This window comes from Dipodomys spectabilis, unplaced genomic scaffold (assembly GCF_019054845.1).
Source record: "Dipodomys spectabilis isolate Male_0828 unplaced genomic scaffold, ASM1905484v1 ptg000207l, whole genome shotgun sequence".
Lineage (NCBI taxonomy): Eukaryota > Metazoa > Chordata > Mammalia > Rodentia > Heteromyidae > Dipodomys > Dipodomys spectabilis.
In genome coordinates this window covers 15,243,245-15,269,065 of record NW_024870884.1, presented here as the reverse complement: position 1 = coordinate 15,269,065, position 25,821 = coordinate 15,243,245, and the positions used below count along the sequence as shown (strand labels likewise).

The following is a 25,821-nucleotide window of genomic DNA, read 5'->3' as shown; positions in this document are numbered from 1 at the left end:
TGGGTTCATGATTTTGGATGTCCCAGCTCATGACTAGTTAGCCCTGTTGCTTTAGGCCTATGCAGAGCATTCAGCTCATAGCAGAGAAGTGAGAGGGAGAGAGAGACAGAGACAGAGAAGGAGAGAGAGAGAGAGAGAGAGAGAGAGAGAGAGAGAGAGAAGAAAAAGAAGGAGGAGGAGGAAGGGGAGGAGGAAGAAGTATGGAGGTCTCGTAATCACATTTTTTGTGGCAGTCTAGGGGCTTGAACTCAGGGCCTGGATGCTGTCCCTGAGTTTTTGTGCTCAAGACTGATGCTCTGACACTTGAGCCACAGCTTACTTTGGCTTTTCCATGGTTAATTGGAGATAAGAGTCTCACAGACTTTCCTACCCTAGCTGGCTTTGAACTGTGATCCTTAGATCTCAGCCTCTTGAGTAGCTAGGATGATAGGCCTGACCCACTGGTGCTTGCCCATAATTCCTTTGAAGGTCATGCCCCAATGACCTAAAAACCTCTCATTAGGCCCTATCTCTTAAAGGTTTCATTTACCTCTTAAAGGTGCTACCCTGGGGACCATGTCTTTAGTACATGGGCCTTGGGAAACATTTAAGATGCAAACTATAGCACATAGCTTAGGCCTAATGTAAACTCTGACCACACTGATTCTCCCTATAGTGTCTTAAGATAGCATTTGTCCTCCAAGTGGCACACCCAAATGTATAGCAGTAATTGTCGAAGAGGGTTATGGAAATGTCAAGTGCCTGAGGAGGCATGTCTATCACATTGCCTTCATAGCTCTTGTTTTATTTCCATCATTGTCTATATTGAAGCAAGAGTGCTAGAAGATGCTAAGGGGTTCTCAGAGGTACACAGGCCTGGTTCTCCCCTTCGCAGGACAAGGTGGGACATGGAAGAGAGCTAGAATGGACCAACTTCTTTGCCTGGTTCTAGAAATATTTCTACTGGTACTAGGAAAGGCCTAGCTCTGCTGATAAGATCCTTTCTTTTTTGTTAGTTTCTGCTCTTATCAACCTACCTTGAAGGGCAAAGGAATCACGGATGACCCCCTCAATCTAAGGTAACGTAGCGTGGGGGAGAGGGTGCTCTCTGGGCTCGGTGTTATTCTCAATTTGTTTGTATTCTCTAAGGGTCAAGCAAAGAACATGCCTATCTGTTTCTCCTTTAGTTTTCTCTTTCCAGTGTCCATAAGCTTTCATCCTAATCCTAAAATTCCTTTTGAACTTCAGCCTCTATAAACTGATCTTCAAGTCCCATGTACTTTTTTTTCCCAGATCTAAATGGCATCAAGTGCCCCTTCTGTCATGATTGGGCCTAGTGCTTGTAGATATTTTACCCTGGCACAGCCTTTGGTGAGGGGTCAGGCCCTCAAATTTGGGCTGGTGAATCATTCTGCAGGGAGAGTTGCTGAATGCTCAGAAGCTAAATCAATACAGGCGATACAGCCTTACTCCGGAAACTTGAAATCCAAAATGCTCCAAAGTCCCAAATTTTGAAGCACTGATATCATCACACAGAGGATAAAATTCCACATGTGGCTTCATTCAATAGGACTACAGTCAAAAGGCAAAAACACTGAAAATATTGTATAATATTATCTTCAGGTTATGTGTATCACACGGCTATGATAGACCACTGAACTTGGGAATGTGGGAGTTGTTGATGACCTATAAAACAGTGATAGGAATTTCTTGGTTAAATTTGGGTCCTGTCCCTAAGATCTCTCATTATGGATGTGTGCATATCCCCCAATCCAAACACGTGTCAAATCTGAATCGTTTCTGGTTCTGAGAATTTTGGGTTAGGAGGCATTGATCTAAATATGATAGCCTATGAATCATATGGTGATTTATAATCTATCTGATAGGGTATGTTCATAGGGAAAGCACCTTTAACGTCACCGAGGAATCCTTTTCTGCAAGGCCAATCCAGAGGCCTTTATATTTATATTAAAAAAATTTGTTCAATACTTCCTTTTTTTTTTCAGTTGGAATGAGGGATAAAGTGGGTGTGGTTTTCTCCAGGAATGTGTTATGTAGAATGTGTTATGTGTTATGTGTTATGTGGGAATGTGTTATGTAGGGATGGGAAGGAGTGCCCCAGAAATGATATCCACCACGAATTCACTTAAAATTATGTGTCGCTAGCTTTGAATGTGGCATTTATGCTTAACAAAGCTATAAGCAAAATAGCAAAAACATCCTGTGCCCTTATTGAATTTCTATTCACGTGAGGAGGACAGACATAAATCAATTTGTGTGAGTGAACTATAAAGCATAGTAGACAATAAATACAGGAGACAAAGCAGATGGAGGTGGACATTGAAATCTTAGATGGGATGAAGGACACTTCTATCAAGAAAACAGTATTTGAATATAATGTAGTTAGGAAAGACCATTTCAGGAGAAAGATCAAAGCCAGTTGGGTGCCAGTGGCTCATACCTACAATCCTGGCTACTCAGGAGGCTCAAATCTGGGGATCATGGCTTGAAGCCAGCCCCAGTAGGAAAGGTCAAGAGATTCTTATCCCCAGTTAACTACCCCTCCACCCCAAACAAAAAAGCTAGAAATAAAGCTGTGGCTCAAGTGGCAGACTGCTAGCCCTAAGCAAAAACAATCTCAAGAACAACACTCAGGCCCTGAGTTTAAGTCCCAGGACTGGCAAAGAGAGAAAGAAGGGGGAGAGGGAGGGAGGGAGGGAGGGAAGGAAGGGAGGGACAGAGAGAGAGAGAGGATGAGGGGGGAGAGTTAAAGCCATGAGCGGAAGTTTAGCTGGTTTGGTCAAGTCTGGAGCAATTGGGCTGAAGGAAATTAATGGGAACAGACCAGAGAGGGGTACAAGATGACTGTATAATCCTTGAGGGCTCATGGTAATGTTGGCTTTTACTCTGAATCACAGAGATGTTTGAGCAGAAGAATGATATATCCTGACTCATATTTGCAAAGAATCACCTGGGCTGCTGGGCAGAGAACAAACCATAGTAGGTCCAACGCAAAAAATAGAGACTGGCCAGGAGGCCATTGCAATAGCCCAGGTGGGTCAGGGAGATATCAGTGAAGAAGTGTGTGGACATGTTTCAAAGGTAGATCTGATAGGGTCTTGATGACAAGAGTTTTGGGAGGGAGAGGCAGGGAGAGAGGAAAGGAAAGGAGGAAAGAGGGGAGGAGGGAGAAGAGGGGAAGAGAGACAGAGAGGAGGAAAAAGGAAGGGAAGTAGGGCGATAAAGAAAAAAATGTAAGGAAATGACCAAGGATTTAGGCTTAAGTGGTTGGAAAATGAAAAGCGATCCACTATTCAGAAAGAGCTGTGACTGTTTTATATCAGGAACTCAGATTTGGTCATGTGAATGTTTCTGGAAATTTTTTAGTTATTATAATGGTGATATGCAGAAGAGTTACAGTTACATGTCAGGCAAGGAGTACATGTCTTTATGGACAATGTCAACCCTTCCCTTGCTCTCTCCCAGTTCTTCTCTTCCTTGTATGTGTCCCCACACACAAACTGTACAGTTCATTTTCTACATAGTGTCTAGTGAGTACCACACTGCCTTTGTTCACCCTATGTCCTTCCATTTCTGTTGCATCCTCTTACCTCCTAAAGATGAACAAATAAGAGAGAAACTAAAAACAGCAACGAGGTAGAAAACCTCGTTTCCATTTCATTGCACTTGATATTATTTTATATGATGGTCCTGTGAATTTTGAGAAGGCCACCCCGCACTTGGTATTGAGGGCATCCTAAAGGCCATTGGATATATGAATTTGGAGTTCAGGAAGGAGGTCTAGTAAGACATTAGTTGGGAGTAGTGTTTCAAACCATGAGCATGAACACAAAAGAGATGCTGACCCCAGCTGCAGACACTTGGCGGCCAGGTCCCTCCCGAAATGGTCATGTGGTGGAATGAGTGCCTGTGGGTGGGTCAGGTGTTTGAAAGTTGTTCCTCTCTCACCCAAGGGTGGATATGGGCACCACCCTCACCCTCACCCTCAGTGGATCACATCTCTATTGGCTTTATAGCCTTCTGGGCCCAAAGGAACAGGATCGGCCAGGGCCATTCAGTTTTGTGCCTCACTGCTGGAGGGAACCTTGCAGACACCTTTCTGTGGTCAAGCAGGAATAGTGTATCTTGCTGCAGCATTTCAGTAAAATTCAGAAACTTATGAAGTTAAGACTTTTATTCTTTTTTTATAAAGCATCTTTGGAGAATAAGGCAAGGAATTTAGAAGAACAGCCATAAGAAATCATGAAAGTCCCATAAGTAGATGATCTTCTATGATAATGCTACACCCCCAGGAGAACATACTTGACATCTTGGTGTTAAGAGTGTTAAGTACTCATTCTCCCAATTCTCTCCCCTCAGTCCTATGGCCCAGAGGGCCATGTCAGAACTAACTCAGAGGCTAAAATGTCTGTACTATATATGAGTACACTACACTCCAATGGAGAAATATGGTCCCTGGGTTTCTTGGTTTTGTTCATTGGGAGGCCAATGGTAGGAGGAACAATTCTGCCTTTTGAGTAGAATGTCTGGAACCAGAGATGGATTAAATAAACCTAGCCATGAACTCAAAATGTATGAGACAATGAATGCCCCAACATTTAGGAGCTTTTTATGTAGGCTTAATAAGCCATAGGTGTTGGAGGCAGGGAGATTCTACTAAATTAATGCTAGCATCTGGGTTTTGCTAGCATCTAGTTTTTGTCTTTCTTTTCTTTCTTTCTTTTTTTTTTTTTGTTGGTTGTGGGGCCTGAACTCTGGGCCCGGGAACTGTCCCTCAGCTCTTCAGCTCAAGGCTAGCACTCTACCACTTGAGCCACAATGCCACTTCCAGCTTTTTCTGTTTATGTGGTGCTGAGGAATTGAACCCAGGGCCTCATGCATGCAAGGCAAGCACTCTACCACTGAGCCACCTTCCCAGCCCCATCTTTGTCTTTCTTGCAGTAAGTTCATGTCTTGTTCCATCTTCATTTGTGTGTGTGTGTGTGTGTGTGTGTGTGTGTGTGTGTGTGTGTGTGTGTGCGTGTGTGCGAGTGTACACGCACGCCCATCCTGGGGCTTGAACTCAGGGCCTGGGTGCTGTCCTTTAGCTTTTGCTTAAGGCTACTCAAGCCACAGCTCCACTTCTGGCTCCTCACCCCCTTTTTGGTGATTAATTGGAGATAAGAATCTCAAAAAACGTTACATGGACTTTTCCTGCCTAGACTGGCTTTGCACCAAGATCCTCAGATCTCAGCCTCCTGAGTAATTAGGATTATAAGCATGAGCCACTGGTGCCCTGTTGCATTTTCATTTTTAAATAACTATAGATTCATCAGAATGAATAATATACAGATGCTCCATACACTCTGTCCTTCCTCTCTTGTTTTTTTTTTTAAACATTATTCAGTTTTACAAATAGGACAGTTACATTGGTACAAGTGTGGGCGTGGTTTCTTGTTCTTCATGTATCACCACCAAACTCAATATGTACCACTATTTCATTGCCACAAAGCAATCTCCTGTGCTGTTACTTCATCATCTCTCCTGACTCTGCCACCCTGTTGTCTTCCACTCCTGGTGACCACTGGTATGCTTTTCATCTCTGTATTTTTTTTATTTAGAGAATGTCCTATAAATAGAACCAGGGAGTGTCCATGTTTCAGACACTGGCTTTTTCAACCTCAGAAGAATGCCATTGAGAATTATTCAAGTTTTAGCATGTATCAATAGGATATTCCTTTTTTTTGCCAAGTAGTATTCCATGTATAAGTCTATCAGAGTTAGTTCAACAATGTGTACCACTGTGTACTCTAGTGGACATGTAATTGTTTCCGGTTTGGTGGCATTACAAATAAAGTTGATCATTGCAATGTTAGGCCACAAGTCTGCTATCTTACTTTTCGCTTTTGAAAGAAACTAACATTTATTATTTTTCTATTGAGGATGCATAGGAAAGGGAACACGTAAGAAATAAAAGAAATTAGTTTAAAAATCAGCCAATAGCTATGAATAACTTCTTTTTATTCTAATATTTTATATTACATGCCAATTATTCCAAAGAAAATTAAAAGTGATCCAAAGTATCCATATCAGATCCTATCCTATTCCCCTTTCTCCTTTTATTTTTTTTCAGAACTTTATAAGGTTGTACAGGGACTTACAATTCAATGTGTCCATCTAAGTGTCCTGTGCCTCTTGATCAGTCACCCTTTCCAGCATTTTGCCCAATCCTATTAGCCCTTTCTTCTAGGCTCATTTCACATTTCCTACTTGCTTTGTCACATGTGTACGTTGAGTATTCTTGCTGTTTTTGTCCCTTGTTCCCTTCCCCATTAATCTTTCCCCTCCCACTACTTCTTTTTTTTGCCTTCCTATACGTAACTGAGATGTGTCAAAATTCTACTTATGCCTAACTATAGTGCATTTGAGTATATTTCTCAACGTATGTGTTTTTGTAGCCGTTTTAGCTGTTTGACTTATCATTAAGCATCTATAATTTATCCCAGGTTACTGGCTATGAACTGGTTACTAACTTGGGTGTACCACTTTGAGTGAAATATAGAGACTGTAAGACTTTCAAGTCTTTAATTGTTTATATGTCTATCATCAAATATTTTCCAAAGTCATTTTCATATACAGGTAGCCCGAAGGAAAGAGAATGAAGGTACATAAATGAGGAAATCAGTGGCTTGGGCAGCACCAGAGAGCCTGCTTCCACAATGTTCCTCCCATGCCACTCTTGTCTTCTGATACAAGGCTTTTCTTCTTCATAGTCATTTACTCCTGTTAGCTGATCAGGCTTCATGATTGGGCCATAAGCTATTCTAGGAAGACTCAGCAGGATGCATCCTGGGAAATGGAGACACAAGAGGCTGAGGTAGCTGCGCCAGGCACCAAGGGCAATGCACAAGTCACATAGGTCAAATGGGGCTGCTCTGGCTCTCAGAAACCCTGCTGGACAGGGTCAGTGTAAGAAAAGGGAAACTCCATGGCTCTGTGTAAAGTATGTTTACTTGCCACGCTTTTCTGAGTTTCTCTTCTATGCTAAGTTTTTGAATGCCTGGGAAGGAAATACTATTTCTCTAGAATTTTCTTGTGGAGAGCTGCTGTTCTGTCTAGGCCTTGAGTTCCTGAATAGATGCTTGAGTCAGATGAAGTTATTGGAGCAGTCTATCCTAGGACTGATAGGACATTCATCCAATCCAGAAGCACAACGCTTCAGCCTGTGATAGAGACACTAGGACTGGAGGCCTGCAGAACAGCAGGTAGGAACCAGTGATCTGCCTCCAAGATCCTGGCTTAGCAGTGAGTTTACCCCTGTGTACCAGTTAGTGGCTCAGGCCTGTGATCCTGGCCACCCAGGAAGTTGAGATCTGGAGGATATAGACTGGAACTGTGTAGTAAAATGCCAAATAAATGAGTGAGCCTAGCAAGCAGGAGACTCTGAGTTCAGATCCCAAAGAATGATTGAATAGATGCCATAAATGTTATTATTTTAAGTATGTATAAACATATGTCACAGGAAAAATAGTAAGCTCTCAATAGTATGTGATTTACTTATGTTGTAGGACAGGGCACACACACACACACACACACACACACACACACACACACACACACATTTATTTTTGTGCTGGTCCTGGGGCTTAAACTCAGGGCCTGGTGCTGTCCCTGAGCTTCTCTTGCTCAAGTCTAGCACTCTACCACCTGAACCACAGTTCCACTTCCAGTTTTCTTTTTTCTTTTTCTTTTGGTAGTTTATTGGGTATAAAAAGTCTTATGGGCCAGGCAGAAAAGTCCCCATGAGACTCATCTCCATTGGACTACCAGAAAACTAGAAGTGGAGCTGTGGGTCAAAGTGGTAGAGGGCTAGCTTTGAACAAAAGAGTTGAGGGACAACACCCAGGCCCTGAGTTCAAGCCCCATGATGGACACAGACAAAAAAGGGTCTCACAGACTTTCCTGCCTTAGCTGACTTCAAACCACTATCCTCAGATCTCAGATCTCTGAGTAGCTAGAATTATAGGCATGAGCAATTAGTGCCCAGGGGTTTGATATTTTTAAAATGAAAAACATTTAGTAAAGAGAACAAATTCATGCGAGTTTGGAATCTAGATTTTCCGAGATTTTAAAAGTACTCTAGAGTTAGGTGCTGTGCTGTCTTAGCAACCCAGGCTCCAGCATTTCTCTAAAGAAATTCTAAGGGAACTAGCTCCACACTGGGGAGCTGGTGGTAGCTTCTGAAATGCCAATGATGGTAAGAAGCTTCTGGTATTATGTGCTGTGGGGCATGAGCGAAATGCATTGGCTCATTCCTGACCCCCTGTGCTTCTACAGGAGGATGCATGCATACAAAGAAGAGAGCCTTTGAATCAACAAAACCACAGGCCAAGGAGGTAGGGAAAGGTGTTTTATGGGCTTGAATGGAAGGCTACTACAGTAACAGAGAAGCTTGCCCTTTCCTGTGAATTCAGCTCACTTTCCCATTTCTTCTTCCTTCCCCCTCCAGCCTCAGGATAGGGTCCCAGATCACCTCCAGTCTTCTTGGTTATCCTTGGCCGCGGAGTTGGGTGAGACCAAATTGGCAAAGACTGGCTTTCTCGGTGCTGCTGGGGCTGTACTCTTGATTTTGTTCAGCTTCTCCCGGGCCAGTTGACATTTGCGAAGGCAGTTTGAACAGAGATCCTTTTCCTCTACCAGATAGAGGGTTTCCAGCCTCTTGATGGTATCTACAAAGGCATCCATGTCATCTGTCTTGGGGAAGGGGTTCCGCTTGGTGTTGAGCTTCTTCAGCTTGGGCAGCTTGAAGATGTTGGGGGGGATGGTGGTCAGCAGGTTGTCGTGAAGCCCAACCTCATGGAGGTCCTTCAGCGCCCCCAGGGTGGTGGGCACGTTGTCCAGGTGGTTCAGACCCAGGTTCACGGTGCGCAGGTTCTTGAGCTGGTTCAGTTCCACAGGCAGTCCATTGGTAGTGAGCTTGTTGTTGCTGACATTCAAGTAGAGCAAGGTGGTTATCTGGCCGATGGACTCAGGTAGCTTGTCGATGTAGTTGCTGTGCAGGTCTAGCCATCGCAGATTCTGAAACTTGGAGATGGAGTCGGGGATCTTTCTGATGAGGTTCCGGCTCAAGTCAATCTCGTCCACATCATTGAGTCGTAGGATGCATTTGGGGAAGGTGGTGATTCCCATCTTGCTCAGGTCCAAGCGCTTCTTCCCATCGAATGTGACCTTGATGCAATTCTTGGCCACATTGAGGGTGATCTTTCTGCCCTTAGGGGCTTTCCCACCCTTTGCCATGTTGTCTCAGTGAGCAAGGGTGCTGGAGAGATGTTGTTTCTGATTGGCTGATGATCAGTCTGAGGAAGCAGTCATGGGAAACTTCACAAGAGAGAAAATAACATCTGGTTAGGAGAAAACATAAGGGTACCAGACTCTACCCACCCCCTGAACCATGGGTTCTGCCCACTGGTGGTCAGAAAGAAACAGAATAGTAGAGAGGTTTTAGAGCATCAGAGGAGTAACCCATCAAAAAAGTCTTCACAAATGGCATGCCTAAATTCCAAATCTAACTTATTAGGAGACAAATGAGAAGTACAGAATTGGCCCAATGGATATCTCACTGCCCTGGGCTTTGATATGAACCCTGATATATGTGTGTGTGTGTGTGTGTGTGTGTGTGTGTGTGTGTGTGTGTGTGTGTGTGTGTGTGTGCACATGCATATGCGTGTATGTGTGTGCACATGTATGTATGTGTGTGTGTGTTCTTGGATAGCACGTAAATGCAAAGTCTCCTTAGAATTGCTCCATATTTGTTCTAGGGAAGGGCTGCTGTGAGATGCAACACAATCCTGGACATAAGGGAATAAGATAAGTTTTAGCAATGACTTACTATATTCCTCTTTATTTTTGGGACTTAGAGGAGCTCAGCAGACTTTGCTACAGGAAGTAAGAAGCAGCTCTGAGCCTAGGGTGTCAGAGTTTGCACCCAGTACTCCAGGATGGGTGTAGGATTGAGCCTGGCATTCGTGAGAATGCAGCCTTCCCCACCCTCCCCCACTGAAATTTGATATAGACAGCTCTTCATAAGGAGGCATATTGATGGTTATAAGGATCTCCATTCAGAGTGGTAGAATGTTGACTGTGATAGAGAATTCTGGTCTTGGTGTACTTGGCTTCAAAGTCTAGTTCTGCTCTTCTCAGAAATTCTCAGTGTCTGAGTCCCCTTGTTTGTAAGTCAAGCCACTTATTGCATTCTTAGAGGGTCTAAATTATCTAATACCCCAAAGCACCTATAACAGTGCCTGGCTCCTAGGAAAGGTTTGATTGCTGTTAGTTATTAGATACCATCGCAAGCAACATTCACATATTATTTCCAGTCCTCACCAAAATCCATTGTGTGAACCCATTGTAAAGAGAAAGAGACAGAGGTACATAAGCAAGCTTCCTTTTATAGCTAGGAACTTGATGTAAACTCTACATAGTTAACAATAAAGGAGCCTATTTATAAATAATCCACAAGTTGAGAAAGTCTCAAGAGAAGTTAGAATATATTCTGAACTGAATCAAAATGAAAATATAGCACAATTGATGGCAGAAATGGGAGGGAAACTTAAAGCTTTAAAGTCTTACATGACAACCGGACACTAGTGGCTTGTGACTGTAATCCTATTTACTCAGGAAGCTGAGATCTGAGGAGCATGGTTTGAAGCCAGGAAGGCCCGTGAGACTCATCTCCCAAGTAGCTACCAAAAAGCTGTAGGTGGAGCTGTGGCTCAAGTGGTAGAGTGTTAACTTTGAACACAAAAAGCTCAGAGACAAGGCCCAGGCCCTAAGTTCAAGCCCTAGCACCAGAACAAAAGAAAGTCTCATATGACAAAGAAAAAACATATCTCCAATCTATAGTACTAACCTCCAATTCAAAAATCTAACTATTCAAGAGGCAGAGATTGGGAGGATTAAACTTCCAGGCTAGTCCAGGCAAAAATTAGTAAGAACCCAATCTCAACAAATGAGCCAGATGAATGTAGTGACTCACAGCTACAATCCTAGCTATTCAGGTGGCAAGGGTAGAAGGATTTCTATGCAAAGCAGACCCAGGGCAAAAGGTGAGAGACCTTATATGAAAAGTATCTAAAAGAAAGTGGGCCCCTCTGTATGGTATTTTCACAATTAAAAAAAAAAAAGTGGGCCGAGGACATGACTCAAGTCGTAGAGTCTGTCTAGCAAGTGTTCAAACCCTAGTTGCAGGCCCCCAACCAACCAAAAATGATGACTTGAGATTAGAAAAGCCTCTGTTATGATTCTGTGTTGATCAGCTTTTCCCACAAAGTAGGGCAGTCAAATTGAACAAAAAAAATTGCATGATCCCCAGTTAAACTTGCACTTTAAATGAACAACAGAGGCCTTTCAGGCAAATGTTCCCAAGGCCAGCACAGCTCTGTGTTTTACTTGGCAGCCCTACCCTGTGGGTCTGGACAGGTGCTCAGTTTTCCTTTGTCTGTGGTCCTTACAGTCTTTTGAGTCTGAGTAAAGCCGAGTCGTTTTTGTTTCTTACCTTTACTCATTTGTCTACTCATTGAACCACTACCCTGAGGGATATCAAGCCTCTGAGCTACATAGGTAACCAATGAATCAGCCTGCTCCCCAAGTTCAGGTAGCTAAAATCCATATAATCACTGAGTCTAATTGGATTCCATTGGACTCTCAAAACATGGACCTGCTCATTAGTTTTCCCCTATATGAGATGAAATTCAGGTGTGGGTTAGTGGGTTCCTGGATGGGAAGATACTCTTCCAGTGGAATAGACACACGGCCAGCCAACCCCTTTGAGCCTGTCTCTCCTACCCACCCACACCGTGAGAAGCAGCCCTCCCAGGGCTGATTGATGATGGTGAGGAAGCAGCCAGAAGCTGGCCAAAGTACTGCTCCATTAAGGAATCACTCTTCAATGGACCCTTTGGCTCTGAGCCTGCCCATTAATCACTGAGAGGCAAAGTAGAGGGCTGGCTGGGCTAATGCACTTCACCTTCTCCCTGGCAAGTGTGGGTCCCCAGACAGCTTTAGGCCAGATGGGAACATAATGAGCCACCAGCCTTCCAGGGCTTCCTCAAGGCCATCTGAAGATGGCTGGTGGAAGACAGGGTGTGTTGTGTTGCTCATGGACAGATCACCCTGACTCCTAAATCTGCTCAGCTCCACTAGAAGCAGACCAGCACCAGGAGCCTCATTTCAGAAACCCCTTAGAGGTCAAGGGCCTTTCCTCTAGCGTGAGTGTCTTTGAGTCCTGCTCAGGCCCGGCCCACTCAGCAGGGAAGTGTGGAACAGGCAATCTTTTGAGATAAGCAAAACTGGTTAGATGGCCTGCCTTGACATGTAAATCCTCAGGTGTCACACTGGGAACAACCTGCACATGATAAGATGGTGGTCGTAGGGGAAATGAGATGCAAATAAACATATGGGTGGATGGATGCATGGACAGGCAGCTGGATGGATAGATGGGTAGATGGATGGATGGATGGATGAATAGATGGATAGATAATAGATATCATTTCATATGCACAGCTAAGAAGTCCAAATGTAAGAATGTCTTATATGTAGTGGCTTGTCTTTAACAATTGGTTAATACTTGGGAAAAAAAGTGGACCAGTTGGTTTGGTTTTAATTTCTAATTAATTTTTTTTCTATCCAGTCATTGTGAATCAAACAGCATGGTAAGGCACCCCATGGATATCTAAATTAAAAACGTAATGGCAACCTATATTTTAATGCCATGCAAACATTTGCAAGCATTTTCAGTTGGAAGGTCCTGACAATCATTATGATAGGAGAATGCATTCTGGTGCTTCACACTCATGTATTTACACTACACTTTTAAATAAGACTGACTTTTTTCTATACATCTGTTATTTCTAAATAACTTGCTGGCATTGTGTTACAATTAATTATCTCACTCTTTGATGCATAGTAGAAATAAGGCCTCCTAAGTCACATACCCCTCCCGTTTCTTAGCTAAATATTTGGGTAACTTTGTACGAAGCCTCAAGCCAGAAGGATGAGATATATCCTGGCTTTGTGAGTGATCTCTTAAGAGGAAATGATACACACTTTTGTCAACACTTCATTCATGCAGAAGGAAAGATACTCCTTGACTTAGCATAGGGTTATGAGTTGATGACCCACCATTGGCTGAAAACATTGTAAATGGAAAGTGCGTCAACTATGCCTCCAAACATCTCAGCTAAGCACCCTGTAGAGTATGTACCACTGCCCCCTGAGACTGACAGTGAGCTGGGGTGTCCTGCAGCTGCTGGGCACCTCTGGAGAGGCTCCTAAGCATATCATAGTCTGGGAAAAGATCCAAACTCAAAATTCCAAATATAGTGTCAAGTGTCAAGGATTTGGTTTCCCAAGCTGGCTTTGAACCTGTAGCTAGAACTACAGATGTAAGCCACTGGTGCCTGGCTCAACCCTAACTCTAACTGTGTGTGTGTGTGTGTGTGTGTGTGTCTGTGTGTCTGTGTGTCTATGTGTCTGTGTGTCTGTGTGTGTCTGTACATCTCCTGGGGCTTGAACTCAGGACCTGGGCTCTGTTCCTGAGCTTTTGCGCTCAAGGCTAGCACTCTACTACTTTAGCCATAGCTTCATTTCCAGTTTTTTGGTAGTTAATTGGAGATAAAAGTCTCTTGGATTTTCCTGTCTCTTGGATTTTCATGGCTTCAAACCATGATCCTCACATCTCAGCCTCCTGAATAATCAGGATTACAGATATGAGCCTCTGGTGCTTGGCTCAGCCACAATTTTTTTTTTAAATGAAGGAATTGAAGCTTAGAGTAGTTAAGGGACTTCCCCAGGCCACACAGCCAAAGTCTAACCTTAGATGAGTGAAGCCTAAGCTGCCTGCACTGAATTCTGTCTGTTCCCACTTCATTCCTCTGTTGCCTGTCCTGTAATTAGTAGCAAACACCTCATCCTGGGGGCCACATTGCTGGCCCCACTAACTACAAAGAGAGGAAGCTATTCTGGAATTGTAGCACTTGCAAGCTGAAAGTCCTGCCCAGCCCAAGTATCACCAGCCCTATGCCCAAGAAGGTGTGCATACCTAAAGCAATCTGGTCACTAGGAACCCAAGAGTTTTGAGCCCTTGGACTCACAGTGGCCGGTCTGGTCAGATTCACTCTCACTACTGGAGTGGTCACAGGCCAGAGCTTACAGGGGGAATGTATGCTTGAGGGCCAACTCTGAAGTGGCTGGTAAAGGAGATACAAGCTTCACTCACATTCCCTCCTGGATCCACAAGACAGGTAGCCCACCCACTTTCTGGCAGGGGCCACGTGCAGATAGAAGCCCACAAAGAAACCATTCAGCGTGACCTTTTCCATTGCCCAGTATACAGCACTCCTTTACACAGACAGGTAGATGTATGTGAGAGTATGAGTTTTGTTGATAGTTGAACAGTTAACTGTAAGAGCTTGGCAGTTGACTATGAGAGAGGAGTGGCGTGGAGACAGAAGGGAGGAATGAAAGAGGAAAGGAAGGAGAGGAAAGAAGAAGGAGGAGGAAGGAGAGGGGAGGGGAGGGGAGAGAAGGAGAGTGGTGGATTAAAGGTACTCACAAAACCACAGCTTGCTTGCTAGGCATACATGCCAGGTGAGCAGGGAAGGAGGGGGAAATTGGCTCCTCCAGCCCCCCTGGGGATACCATGACGTGAGCATCTTTTTTTAACAATTTATTTTATTATTATTATCATTAAGTAGTTACACAAAGAAGGTCCCATTCTGCAAAACAATATATGAATCCAAGGTGTCTGACAATATCGCTCCTAACCCATCCTTTCTCAAGGTGAGCATCTTTCCACACTGATGAGAGTCAAGTGTGAAGACAAACATTTCACCTGCATGGCCTAGAATGTCAGCCAAGCTCATTCTCCGGCACCCAGCAGAACAGCGATCTTTAGTCTCTTCAACATGGGAGTTCACACTAAGATCTAACTTCTACTATGTCTAGGCAGCAGTTTGTCTATCTTTGCTTTCTGTGTGTGTGTGTGTGTGTGTGTGTGTGTGTGTGTGTGTGTGTGTTCAAGCTCCAATACTGAAGCTTGTCAGGCCTTGTTTTCTTGCTTGGATTTTTTAACTCAAGGCTGGTGCCCTACCATTTGAGCCACTGCTCCACTTCTGGCTTTTTTATTTGTCAGTCACAGGGCTTAAACTTGGGGTCTGAGCACTGTCCCTGAGCTCTTTTGCCCAAGGCTAGCACTCTATTACTTTGAGTCACGGTGCCACTTTTGGTTTTTTAGTGCTTAATTGGAGAGAAGAGTCTCATGGAGGGGCTGGGAAGGTGGCTCAGTGGTAGAGCGCTTGCCTTGCATGCCTGAGGCCCTGGGTCCGATTCCTCAGCACCACATAAGCAAAAAGAAAAAAGCCGGAAGTGGCGCTGTGGCTCAAGTGGTAGAGCGCTAGCCCTGAGCTGAAGAGCTGAGGGACAGCGCCCAGGCCCAGAGTTCAGGCCCCACAACTGGACCCCCCTCCCCAAAAAAAAAGAGTCTCACAGACTTTCCTGCCTGAGCTGGCTTAGAAATTCAAGCCTCAGATCTCAGTCTCCTTCATAGCTAGGATTACAGGAATGAGCCCCTAGTGCCAGGCTAACCTTCCAGCTTACGGGTTAATTAGAGGTAAGAATCTCAAGGATTCATCCCCCAGAACTGGCTTTGAACCTGGACCCTCAAATCCTCCTGAGGAGGATTACAGTCATGAGCTGCTGCATCTGGCTGTTTCTCTCTTGATGCTGTCTGTCCCTCTGCTCACTACTGTGCACAGCTAACCATCTTTTGCCATTCATTCCATCCTCACAGCTGTCCTCTGAGTCTGTTACTCTTCCCACTCATGAGCATGATACAGGGCTTCTCATTAAGTCAAAGCTCTCTCCCCAGTGCCCGGAGAGCAGCAAACAGGGTCTCCATGCAAATGACAGGCTTCATTACATTTGGCAGTTATCTGGTTAATCCAATCAACATGGCGTGAAGTATCTTGCTGGGACATTATACATCTACAGCTATGCCCACCCTAATATTATTTACTTCTCTCACTGTGGCATACTGGTGGCTCAACCCATGTGCACATAACAGGAAGCCATTCTCTGTCACACTGTCCCCTGTCCCCAGGTGGGCAATAAGAATTCAACTTTTATTTGGAGCAAAGGCTCCCAAGAGATTATGCGGCCCCACAGCCGAAGATTATGATTTCTTATTGGTTTAATAGCATCTATTTTGTAATTTGGAATGCAGTCTGTTTTAATTGGATTTGTTAAAGGAACAAAAGGGAATAGGTGACTTACAATTAAAATAAAATATTAAGATTATTAGTATAACAGACTAGAAATATCTAGTTCATTGAGCACATGCTCAGATCACACAGACTGCCTTAACATAGGCAGAGCCCAAAGGACCTAGGCAGACCCAGGTGTGTGTGTGTGTGTGTGTGTGTGTGTCTGTCTGTCTGTCTGTATTGGGGCTTGAACTCAGAGCCTAGGTGCTGTCTCTTCAGCATTTTAGCTTAATGCTGGCACTCTACCACTGAAGCCACAGTTTTACTTTTGGCTTTTGGTGTTTTGGTTGGAGATATGACTCTCCTGGACTTTGCTGGCCCAGGCTGACTTTGAACTTGGATCCTCAGATCTCAGCCACCTGAGTAGCTAGGATTATAGGCATTTTAAATCCTCAGAGGGGAGTGTTAGCATTCCATTTCAGCCATCTTGTTTTAGGTTATGCCATTGCAGACAGACATTGTTTTATTCCCTCTTCCCCTGCTAGCCACACAAAGATTCAGGGCTGAGGAAAGCAGTATGGCAGAGAGATGCCCATGGTCTTTAGGTGGTTGGCACCTAAATTCTCAGTCCCCATCCAAAAGAGCTGGTGAGTATCCTGAGCCTTCCTATTCATCAGTCTCCACATTGTCTAGGGTGATAAAAGTGGCTGCTTCCAGCCAGGTACTAGTGGCTCACACCTGTTATCCTAGCTATTCAGAAAGCTAAGGTCTGAGGAGTGTGGCTCAAAACCAGCCTGGGCAGGAAGGTCCAGGAGACTCTAACCTTCAATTAACAAAAAAGCCAGAAGTAGAGCTGTGACTCAAGTGGCAGAGTGCTATCTTTGATCACAAGAACTCAAGGATAGTACCCAGGCCTTGAGTTCAAGACCCAGGACCCGCATACACACACACACACACACACACACACACAAGATGGCTGCTTTTCCAAGGGTTGGATGAGACAAGTGTGAGTGCTTCAGAGAGCCTTGTGAGGGGTGGGAGGAAGGCAGGGATAAGACAGCATAATTATCCATTGGAGGAACTGGGGCTCAGTACTCCAACTGGATAGAAATCCCATTCAGTACCAGCACAAAAAGAAGAAGAAAAAATAGAATTAAAGGAACTTACAGATTCAATTATACTTTTTATCTACTTTTAATCTCTAGAGTTGGCTGCAATCCAATCTGCTCCTTCATTCTCCAACAGTTTTATATGAGTTATACTCAGGTGCACATCAGGATATACATAGTGAACAAGGCAGGCAGCTTTGTTTTTTATTGTGAAATATCCCATTTGAGGGAAAAGCAAATCAAGCAAAACCCAAAGCAAACAAAATAACAAAAGGAGCATTTTTAGTGGTGCAAATGTTCTTCCAATAATACAAGAGATAGTATGTAGAAAATGCCAAGTTAGGAATAGAGTTTAGGGGTGTGGGGGTGCCAGTGTCAACTGAGCTGCTTGGGAAAGTCCCTTCTTAGCTGCCACTTAACTGCTAAGGAGAAGTCACATGGGAGGATTTGGGGAAGAACTGGTCAGAAGACGATGTGCATAGGACAGAAGTCCTAAGAGCGGTACAGAGCCTGGGATGTTTGAGGAAAAGATGCTTAAGCATCTGGAACACAGAGTTGCAGAAGAAGGGAGAGTATGGCCAGGGGCTGCCGGAGGGCTGCTCAGAGTGGGCATGAGGATTAGTCATCTCCTGGAAGAACAGAAGAGAAAGGAAAGGAAGAAGAGACAAAGGCAGACACAAACTGGGTGTGGCAAGAAAGGTAGTAGGTACTAAATAGGTGGTGGAGGAAGAGGGGGACCACACAGATTCAAAATGTGGTGGGGGCAGGTGGTAGGAGCAGGTGATGAAACCTTTCTAGAATGGTGGTCAGGTAAGAGAAAACTCAAGAGCAGGCTGAAATTTCCAGTGGACCTTGGTGTCTGCCTGCCTGCCTGCCTGCCTGCCTGCCTGCCTGCCTGCCTGCCTGCCTGCCTGCCTGCCAGCCTGCCTGCCTGCCAGCCTGCCTGCCTGCCTGCCTGCCTGCCTGCCTGCCTCCCTGCCTGCCTGCCTGCCTGCCTGCCTGCCTGCCTGCCTGCCTGCCTGCCTGCCAGCCTGCCTGCCTGCCTGCCTGCCTGCCTGCCTGCCTGCCTGCCTGCCTGCCTGCCTGCTTGCCAGCCTGCCTGCCTGCCTGCCTGCCTGCCTGCCTGCCTGCCTGCCTGCCTGCCTCCCTCCCTCCCTCCCTCCCTCCCTTCCTTCCTTGCCTGCCTTTCTTTTTCTTTCTTCCTCTTGCTCTCTCTCTCCCTTCCTTCCTTCATACCCCCTCCCTCTCTCTTTTTGTCGGTCATAGGGACTGAACTTGGGGCCTAAGCACTGGCCCTGAGCTTTTGTGCTCAAGGCCACTGTTCTACCACTTGAGTTACAGCACCACTTCTGGTTTTCTGGTTAACTAGAGATTAAGAATCTAACGGACTTTCCTACCTGAGCTGGCTTTGAACTGTGAGCCTCAGATCACAGTCTCCTGAGTAGTTAGGATTATAGGCTTGAGCCACCAGCACCTGATTAACCCTGGTATTTTCTTTTTTCTTTTCTTTTTTTTTTTTTGGGTCCGGTCATGGGGCCTGAACTCTGGGCCTGGGCGCTGTCCCTCAGCTCTTCAGCTCAAGGCTAGTATTCTACCACTTGAGCCACAGCACCACTTCCAGTTTTTTTCTTTTTGCTTATGTGTTGCTGGGAATCGAACCCAGGGCCTCAGGCATGCAAGGCAAGCGCTCTATCACTGAGCCACCTTCCCAGCCCCAACCCTGGTATTTTCTATATATTTGTCCTTCCTTTTTTTTAAGTGCAAACTCTAGGCTTAATTGCATTTCTTTTTTCTTTTCTTTTGTGTGTGTTTGTGTGTGTGTGTGTGTGTGCGTGCGCATGTGTGTGTATACATGTGCTGGTCCTAGGGCTTAAATTCAGGGCCTGAGCACTGTCCTTAAGGCTAGTATTTTACTACTTGTGCCACAGCTCCTTTGTAGCTTTTTGGTGGTTAATTGGAGACAAGAAGCTCACAGACTTTCCTGCCTGGGCTGGCTTTTCAAATCTCAATCCTCAGATCTCAGCCTCCTAAGTAGCTGGGATTAGAAATCATTTAATTCATGCATCCCTTTTCAGAGATACACATGGAGGCCTGTCCTTTTCAAAGTCACATGCTGCCCCAGCAGAGCCCGCATCTGCTCTGCTCCCGTGTCTGTCCTGTGTCTGTCATTATCTTTCCCATGGTCATTTGGCTTCACTAAGTCCTAGATAAATTTGGCCCCAGGGCTGGCAGGGACATTCCTAACGCACTGTGAAGATGCTGTTGGGAGGTGAAGGAGGGCCTGAGGGAACTTTTGTCCTGTCCTGGTCAAGTTCTGTTGTCAAGGCTCATGCTGAATCCAAAGAAGGTGTTGGTGTGTCTTCAGAGTCTGCTTTAGGGTTAGGATAAGGGTCTTTGTCGGAGACTGGCATCGAACTGGGAAATTGGAACTTGACAGTGAATCGAGTTGGTGGCGAAAGTTGGCAAGCTTGTGTTCCAGAGGTAGGAGAATCCTGGAAGCGCCATTGTCTGGCTTTCTCACTGCTGTTCCCCAGCTGGGAAGTGGGGCAGAGTGGAGGAGGTCTCCCTTAGTACTTAGCAGCAGGTAGACTCCTGGGAGTCCCACCAGGAAGCTGAAGTACCAAACACCAGCACTGGTCCACACTGCCTCTAGACAGCCACGGGTGCCCTGGTGCTCTGCAGGGCTGGGGTGATCTCAGCATGTTCCTACAGGACCTCAGCCTCACCCCGGCTTGGAGACCAGTCATAGCTCTATGCGAGTGATTTCTTTGCTGGAGTCTCAGCCTTTCTGAGTGTCATTTTACGGCACGAGAGCTGCTGTTCTGTACTTGCTCCTATAGCACCCAGGCAATTTGTGATTGTATCAGGACCTATTTTGTGTCACACACTTTGCAAAACAACAACATGAGGTTTATGCCTCTAGACTGAGTGCCCAGTTTTTATGCTGGCTATCCACCCTGGGCCAGGCATTTAATGGACATTTTACAGGATCCCCGATGTGCTGTTTTCCTGTGCAATGGAGGCTTAGAGAGGCCAAAGTACTTGTCTGAAAGACATTAAGTAGATGACCTGCCTTTTCTCACCAAGCCTGTCACACAAAACTCAAGACTTGAAGTGTGTGTTCTAGAATCTTCTAACATGTTCCTAAGCATATCATCACATGTTCACATGCAGGGTCCATGTGAGCCTAGGACTAAACCACTTGCTAATAGGTTTAGTTGTTCAGGATAATTTGTACAAGGATTGTATTACCAGCTTTCTTAAGACACTGATTATTCTCCAAACTCCTCTGCAGTTAATAGGAACCAGGTTGAGATCTGCTGAAGTTTACCTTAGTGACTTTCGTGCATAAAGAAGCATGTCTATTTCAGTTTCTTAGGAGGACTGGCTAAGTAGAAAGAAACAGAACAGACACCAACCTCACCTGAACAGCAAAAATGCCCAAAGAGCTAGGTACTAGGGGCTCATGCCTGTAATCCTAGCTACTTAGGAGACTAAGATCTGAGGACTCAAGTTTAAAGCTGGTTCAAGGGGACAAACCCTTGAGACATTATCTCCAATTAACCAGCAAAAAGCCTGAAGTGCAGCTGTGGCTCAAGTGGTACAGCACCAGCCTTAAGCCAAAAATCCAAGCAAGAGCATTAGGTCTTGCGTTCAAACACAAAAAATTAATAATGAAAAAAAAAATGGGCCAGGTGCTGGTGGCTCACACCTATAATCCTAGCAGCTCAGGAAGCTGAGAGCTGAGGATCACAGTTCGAAGCCAGCTTAGACAAGAAAGTCTGTGAGACTCTTCTCTTTAGTTAAGCACCAAAAAAAGCCTGAAGTGGAAGTGTGTCTCAAGAGTGCTAGGCCTTGAGCACAAAGGCTCACTAAAAAAAAAAAAAAATGCAACCCAGCAATTGCCCAACAAGACTTTAGAAAGAGAACCAGGTGTGACAATCATCAGTCTGTCCCCTGCTTCAGGAGTCCCCTCCTCCCAAGTTTACCCAAGGCCCAAGGGGACCTAAGAATACCAGGCCTTGTTCCTGTCCCCAGCTGGCTGTCTTTGCTGGCCAGGCTCAGGGCACTTTGGCTTCCCTCTTAAATAATGCATTAGCTGGTGTCTGGGCTTTGTCAGTAAAGCAGCCAGGAGTACAGGCCTCTCCAGAGTTGCTTACTCAAAGGAGAGGGGAAGAATAGTCTGAAGCATTGTTGTTTGGCAAAGTTAAAGCAAATCTATAAATACACCAAGGTAAAAACTTACCTCAGTTTGTCCCGTTCCTCTTCCTCTGTGGTCAAACGTTGTCACCAGGCAACCAGAGACTTGGGACCTGGGGTAATTAGCATAATCTTGAAGCCAGCCTACAAAGGGAAGGAAGCAGGGACAGGGGCTGAAAAGATCTCCAGAAGGTAAACCATAACCCTGGGCTTTTGATCTTGTGACCCCTGCAGTTTGGCATTTGCTTTGTGTTTGGCCAAGGGTGGGTGAGTGAGACAAGATTAGAGTTTCTAACCCCAAAAGATATTTTCCCAGGCAGCCTCCTGCTGTGGACATTGCTCATAGGGAAAAGGCCAACATATGGCACTTTTAAAGGGATAGTTTTCTTCACTTCCATGCAATTTGTCCTGTTTTTTTCTTTGTTGTTGTTTGTTGTCATTGTTTTTGTTGTTGTTGTTTTTTTACTTTTTTGCTTGAGGGTTAACTGGCTAAGTAGAAGCCTAACAAACCCCAGCTTCTACCTGCCTCCCTCTGCACAGCAAAAAATGACTAAGGAGTTAAACTCTGATGGTCCACACCTGGAATCCTAGCTACTGAGGAAGCTGAGATATGAGGATCATGGTTCAAAGCCAGCCTGGGCAGAAAAGTCTATGAGAATGAAGACTTAATCAATTTAATTAAGATTTTATTTCTCACAGTTTCATTTGTCTCTGTGCCTTTTTCACTCTTGAAGCTCACAAAAATCTTCAAGTTCTGTATTGTTTTCTCTGGACTGATTTCCTATTGTCAAATGCTGAATCTACATCTGAAGGAATGGGCAACACTGAGTCTGGGGGCTTTTACTGATACTTCCAGTGTGGCACTCTATTGAATAAAGTTGTGGTGAATGTGTGTGTGTGTGTGTGTGTGTGTGTGTGTGTGTGTGTGTGTGTGTGTGTGCAGGGATTTTTAACCCAGGGCTTCTATGCTCTCATTTTTTTTTTCACTCAAGGCTGTTTCTCTACCACTTAAGTTACAACTCCATTTCCTTATGGACTTTTAGTTTACACTTTTACTTTTGGCTTTAGATTAAATTTCCAATAATTGAGAATATTAGCAAAACAAGTATTAGTATTATTATGCAGATAATAAAAAAACATTGTAGAAACATTAGCAATTGCATATATAGAAAGAGAACATCTAACTATTTAAATTTCTCCACCCAGAAATGAATAGAAAAGAAATAAAATAATTAGCAAATAAATCACATAAATAATTTAAAATCAAGATTAATCCAAGCAATAAAAATTTTAGGAAGTATAAAGAATGAAATAATTCAAATTTAGAAATAAAAGCAACATGAGGCATTAGAGAAAACAATAAAAATTTTGAATACATAACACACATTAGATTTTAATTTTTAGTCTGAAAATAAAATAAAATCACTTAAACAGCAAATGGATTTAAATAAATTTACAAATAAAGATAATTAAAAAGTTTAAAAATAACTCAAAATTCTACTTCCCATCATATGTCTAGTGGAAGTATATATAACTTATGACTCAAATTAGAAATAATATAAAAGTCATAAAATCTAGATAAGTAAAACAATATTATTTGTATATTTGTGACAGTTCTGGGCTTGAATTCGGATGCTCTACCACTTGAACCACACCTCCAGTTCCATTCTGTGTGTGTGTGTATGTGTGTGTGTGTGTGTGTGTGCATGTGTGTGTGTATGTGTGTGACTTGTAGGGCTTGAACTCAGGGCTTTGAGCTCTCACTTGGTTTTCTGTTCAAGGCTGGCACTGTACTACCTCCACTTCACAAAAATAAGTATGTTAAGGAAGAAAATATGGCAAGAAGGTAAATAGATTTAATCTTAGGATTAAAGTCACTTGTAATGTATACGATGAAAAAAACTTTATATTAAATAAACATCTGCAGCATCATGTTGTGGGATAGCTATCCAGTAACAATCTGATAAGTCTGGTGGGGCTTTTGGTGGTGTGTGTGTGTGTGTGTGTGTGTGTGTGTGTGTGTGTGTGTGTGTGTGTGTGTGTGTGTGTGTGTGTGTGGTGATTTAACAGGGTTTAAACTTAGGGCCCTGACCTATTGCTTGGCTTTCTTGCTCACAGCTGGCACTTTACTACCATACCTCCAGTTTTTGGCATTTTATTGCCTAATTGGAGATTACAATTTTCTTCCCTGGGGCTGGCTTTGAACTTGAGTCCTTCAGCTCTCAGCTTCCTGAGTAGCTTGGATTACAGGCCTGAGCCACAGGTACCCAGCTGAGTGTTCACTATTTTTACTGAATGTCTGCAAGTATATGCCAGTACCAGCATTTCTAACGGCCGATTTCAATGCAACCAGGACTGTTAAGACTGGTTTTCAGAGTCAGGTCCCTTGATCAAGGTCTGGTCCTGGGCATATGCTGGGAACCTCTTAGTGTGTCTGGTACTCATAGGTACCCGCTCTGGGCCAGGCCTTGGAACCTGGCCTGTACATTGTATCCTCTTCTAGCTGAAAACAGATGTGCCTATAACCTGTTAATCAACAGGGAAAGCTCTGATTTGAGTTTGCTATTTCTTTATGATTGTTCTTTTTCCTTCTCCTTCTCCTTCTCCTTCTCCTCCTCCTCCTCCTCCTCATCTTCCACTTCCTTCTTTTTCTCCTTCCTCTTATTCTTCCTCCTCCTCCTCCAAGGTCCTTCTCTTCTTTTTTGTGCCATTACTGGGGTTTGAACTCAGGACTTCATGCTTTTTGTGCATTTATTAACTTATTAAATGATATTTCCTTTATACAAGTAAAGATATTTTTTAAATCATAGTAAACTTTTAAAAAGAAATTTCATTGATTTTTTTTTGTGTTGCTACTTGAAGACAATTATTAATTAAAACAAAATATACTTAGGTAGATTGTATTTAGTGCTTCCTCTGGGCTTTCTTTTATATTTTATTCATGCTTTTGCTTAGCTTTTTCCATTCAAGACTTGTGCTCTGCCACTTGAGCCATACTTCCAATTCCAGCTTTTTGCTAGTTAATTGGAAATAAGTGTCTCTTGTATTTGGCTGCCCAGGATGGCTTCAAGCTGGGATTCTCAGATTACAACCTCTTGTGAGCTGACAGTGCCTGGAGTCTTTCATGGATTTCTATTGACTTATTACCTAAATCTAAAAATTGGAATCCGAGATAGCCCAAATTTGCTGCTGAGGATCAAAAAGATAGAGAAGTGGGAGTATGTTTTCATTGCCAGTCTCTGGACTTCCTGGTGACCAGCTGGCCATGCCACACACTGCCACCCCCTCACCCAAAACTGAAAGGGAAAATACCAGCACATGTGTTCTCCAGGCAAAGGCTGTTCAACATGAAGTTTTACCTGCCCTGAGTAGCAATGTATTGCAATTTGCCAGGATGAGCCAATTTTCTTCTTGTTGTAGTTAGCATTTTTTCTGACACTCCTTAGCCTGGGAATAAGTCACTCATTAACTCATGCCACTGTGTAGTTTATTTTTCAGATAGGTCTTGTGCTTCTGCCCTGGGTCAGCTTTGACCCATAGACCATGATCCTCCTATCTCCACCTCCCACCTAGCTGGGATTATAGACTTGCACAAATAGGCATCACAGCATAGTCAAAACTGGAGAGGCAAAGGGTCAAAAAGATGTGCATACTGTAGCTCAGAACCTGCAGGGCCTCTTTTAATATCTTCCCAGGTTGACCTAGAACAATCGAGAGATTACAAGAAGGAAGGGGAGAGATTTCCCAGCTTCCTACCTGGTCAGAAAGAGTACAACTGGGGCTGGGAAGGTGGCTCAGTGGTAGAGCGCTTGCCTTGCATGCATGAGGCCCTGGGTTCGATTCCCCAGCACCACATAAGCAAAAAGAAAAAAAGCTGGAAGTGGCACTGTGGCTCAAGTGGTAGAGCACTAGCCTTGAGCTGAAGAGCTGAGGGACAGCGCCCAGGCCCAGAGTTCAGGCCCCATGACCGGACCCCCCCCCCCCCAAAAAAGAAAGAAAGAAAGAGTACAGCTTCCAGCCAGATGGTTTGTTGGCCAAGGCCTTTCGGTGTGTGATCTAACTCACCACTTCTGAAAGCCAGTCTTCTCTGCCAGGCTCTATAAAGCATTCAAATTCTTGGGCTCTGGCTTTGAACCCCTCCTCACTGCCATCCTTTTATTTCAGAGGCCTAGGTCTAGGCCAAGTGGAAGTGTCGGTCAGTTAGGGCTGTCCCAAGGAGTTGGAATACAAGTATGACCATGAAGCCGTGTGTGTGTGTGTGTGTGTGTGTGTGT

The 25,821-nt window shown here is 44.3% G+C and overlaps 2 protein-coding genes across 3 annotated transcripts in view; one reads left to right on the top strand and one right to left on the bottom strand.

Moving 5' to 3' along the window:
• Window positions 1-25,821, top strand: part of Wdfy4 (WDFY family member 4) — a 270,144-nt gene that overhangs the window by 194,019 nt on the left and 50,304 nt on the right. For both annotated transcript variants that reach the window (XM_042696276.1, XM_042696275.1), the window contains exon 47: window positions 996-1,058. In XM_042696276.1, coding sequence (XP_042552210.1) covers window positions 996-1,058 — 63 coding nt within the window. The remainder of the gene's footprint in view (window positions 1-995; window positions 1,059-25,821) is intronic.
• Lrrc18 (leucine rich repeat containing 18) lies at window positions 6,597-21,674 on the bottom strand. The gene is made up of 3 exons (XM_042696277.1): window positions 21,594-21,674; window positions 8,513-9,357; window positions 6,597-6,828 (listed from the first exon to the last, which is right to left on the bottom strand). The coding sequence occupies exons 2-3, from the start codon at window positions 9,274-9,276 to the stop codon at window positions 6,804-6,806; spliced, it is 789 nt and encodes a 262-aa protein (XP_042552211.1). The 5' UTR covers window positions 9,277-9,357; window positions 21,594-21,674; the 3' UTR covers window positions 6,597-6,803.

Coding starts and splice junctions, on each gene's coding strand:
- Lrrc18 (XM_042696277.1), bottom strand. CDS start 9,276: ATGGCAAAGGGTGGGAAAGCCCCTAAGGGCAGAAAGATCACCCTCAAT. Junction 6,829..8,512: donor GATAACCAAGAAGACTGGAG/GTGATCTGGGAC, acceptor TCCATTTCCCAG/GATGCATCCTGCTGAGTCTT.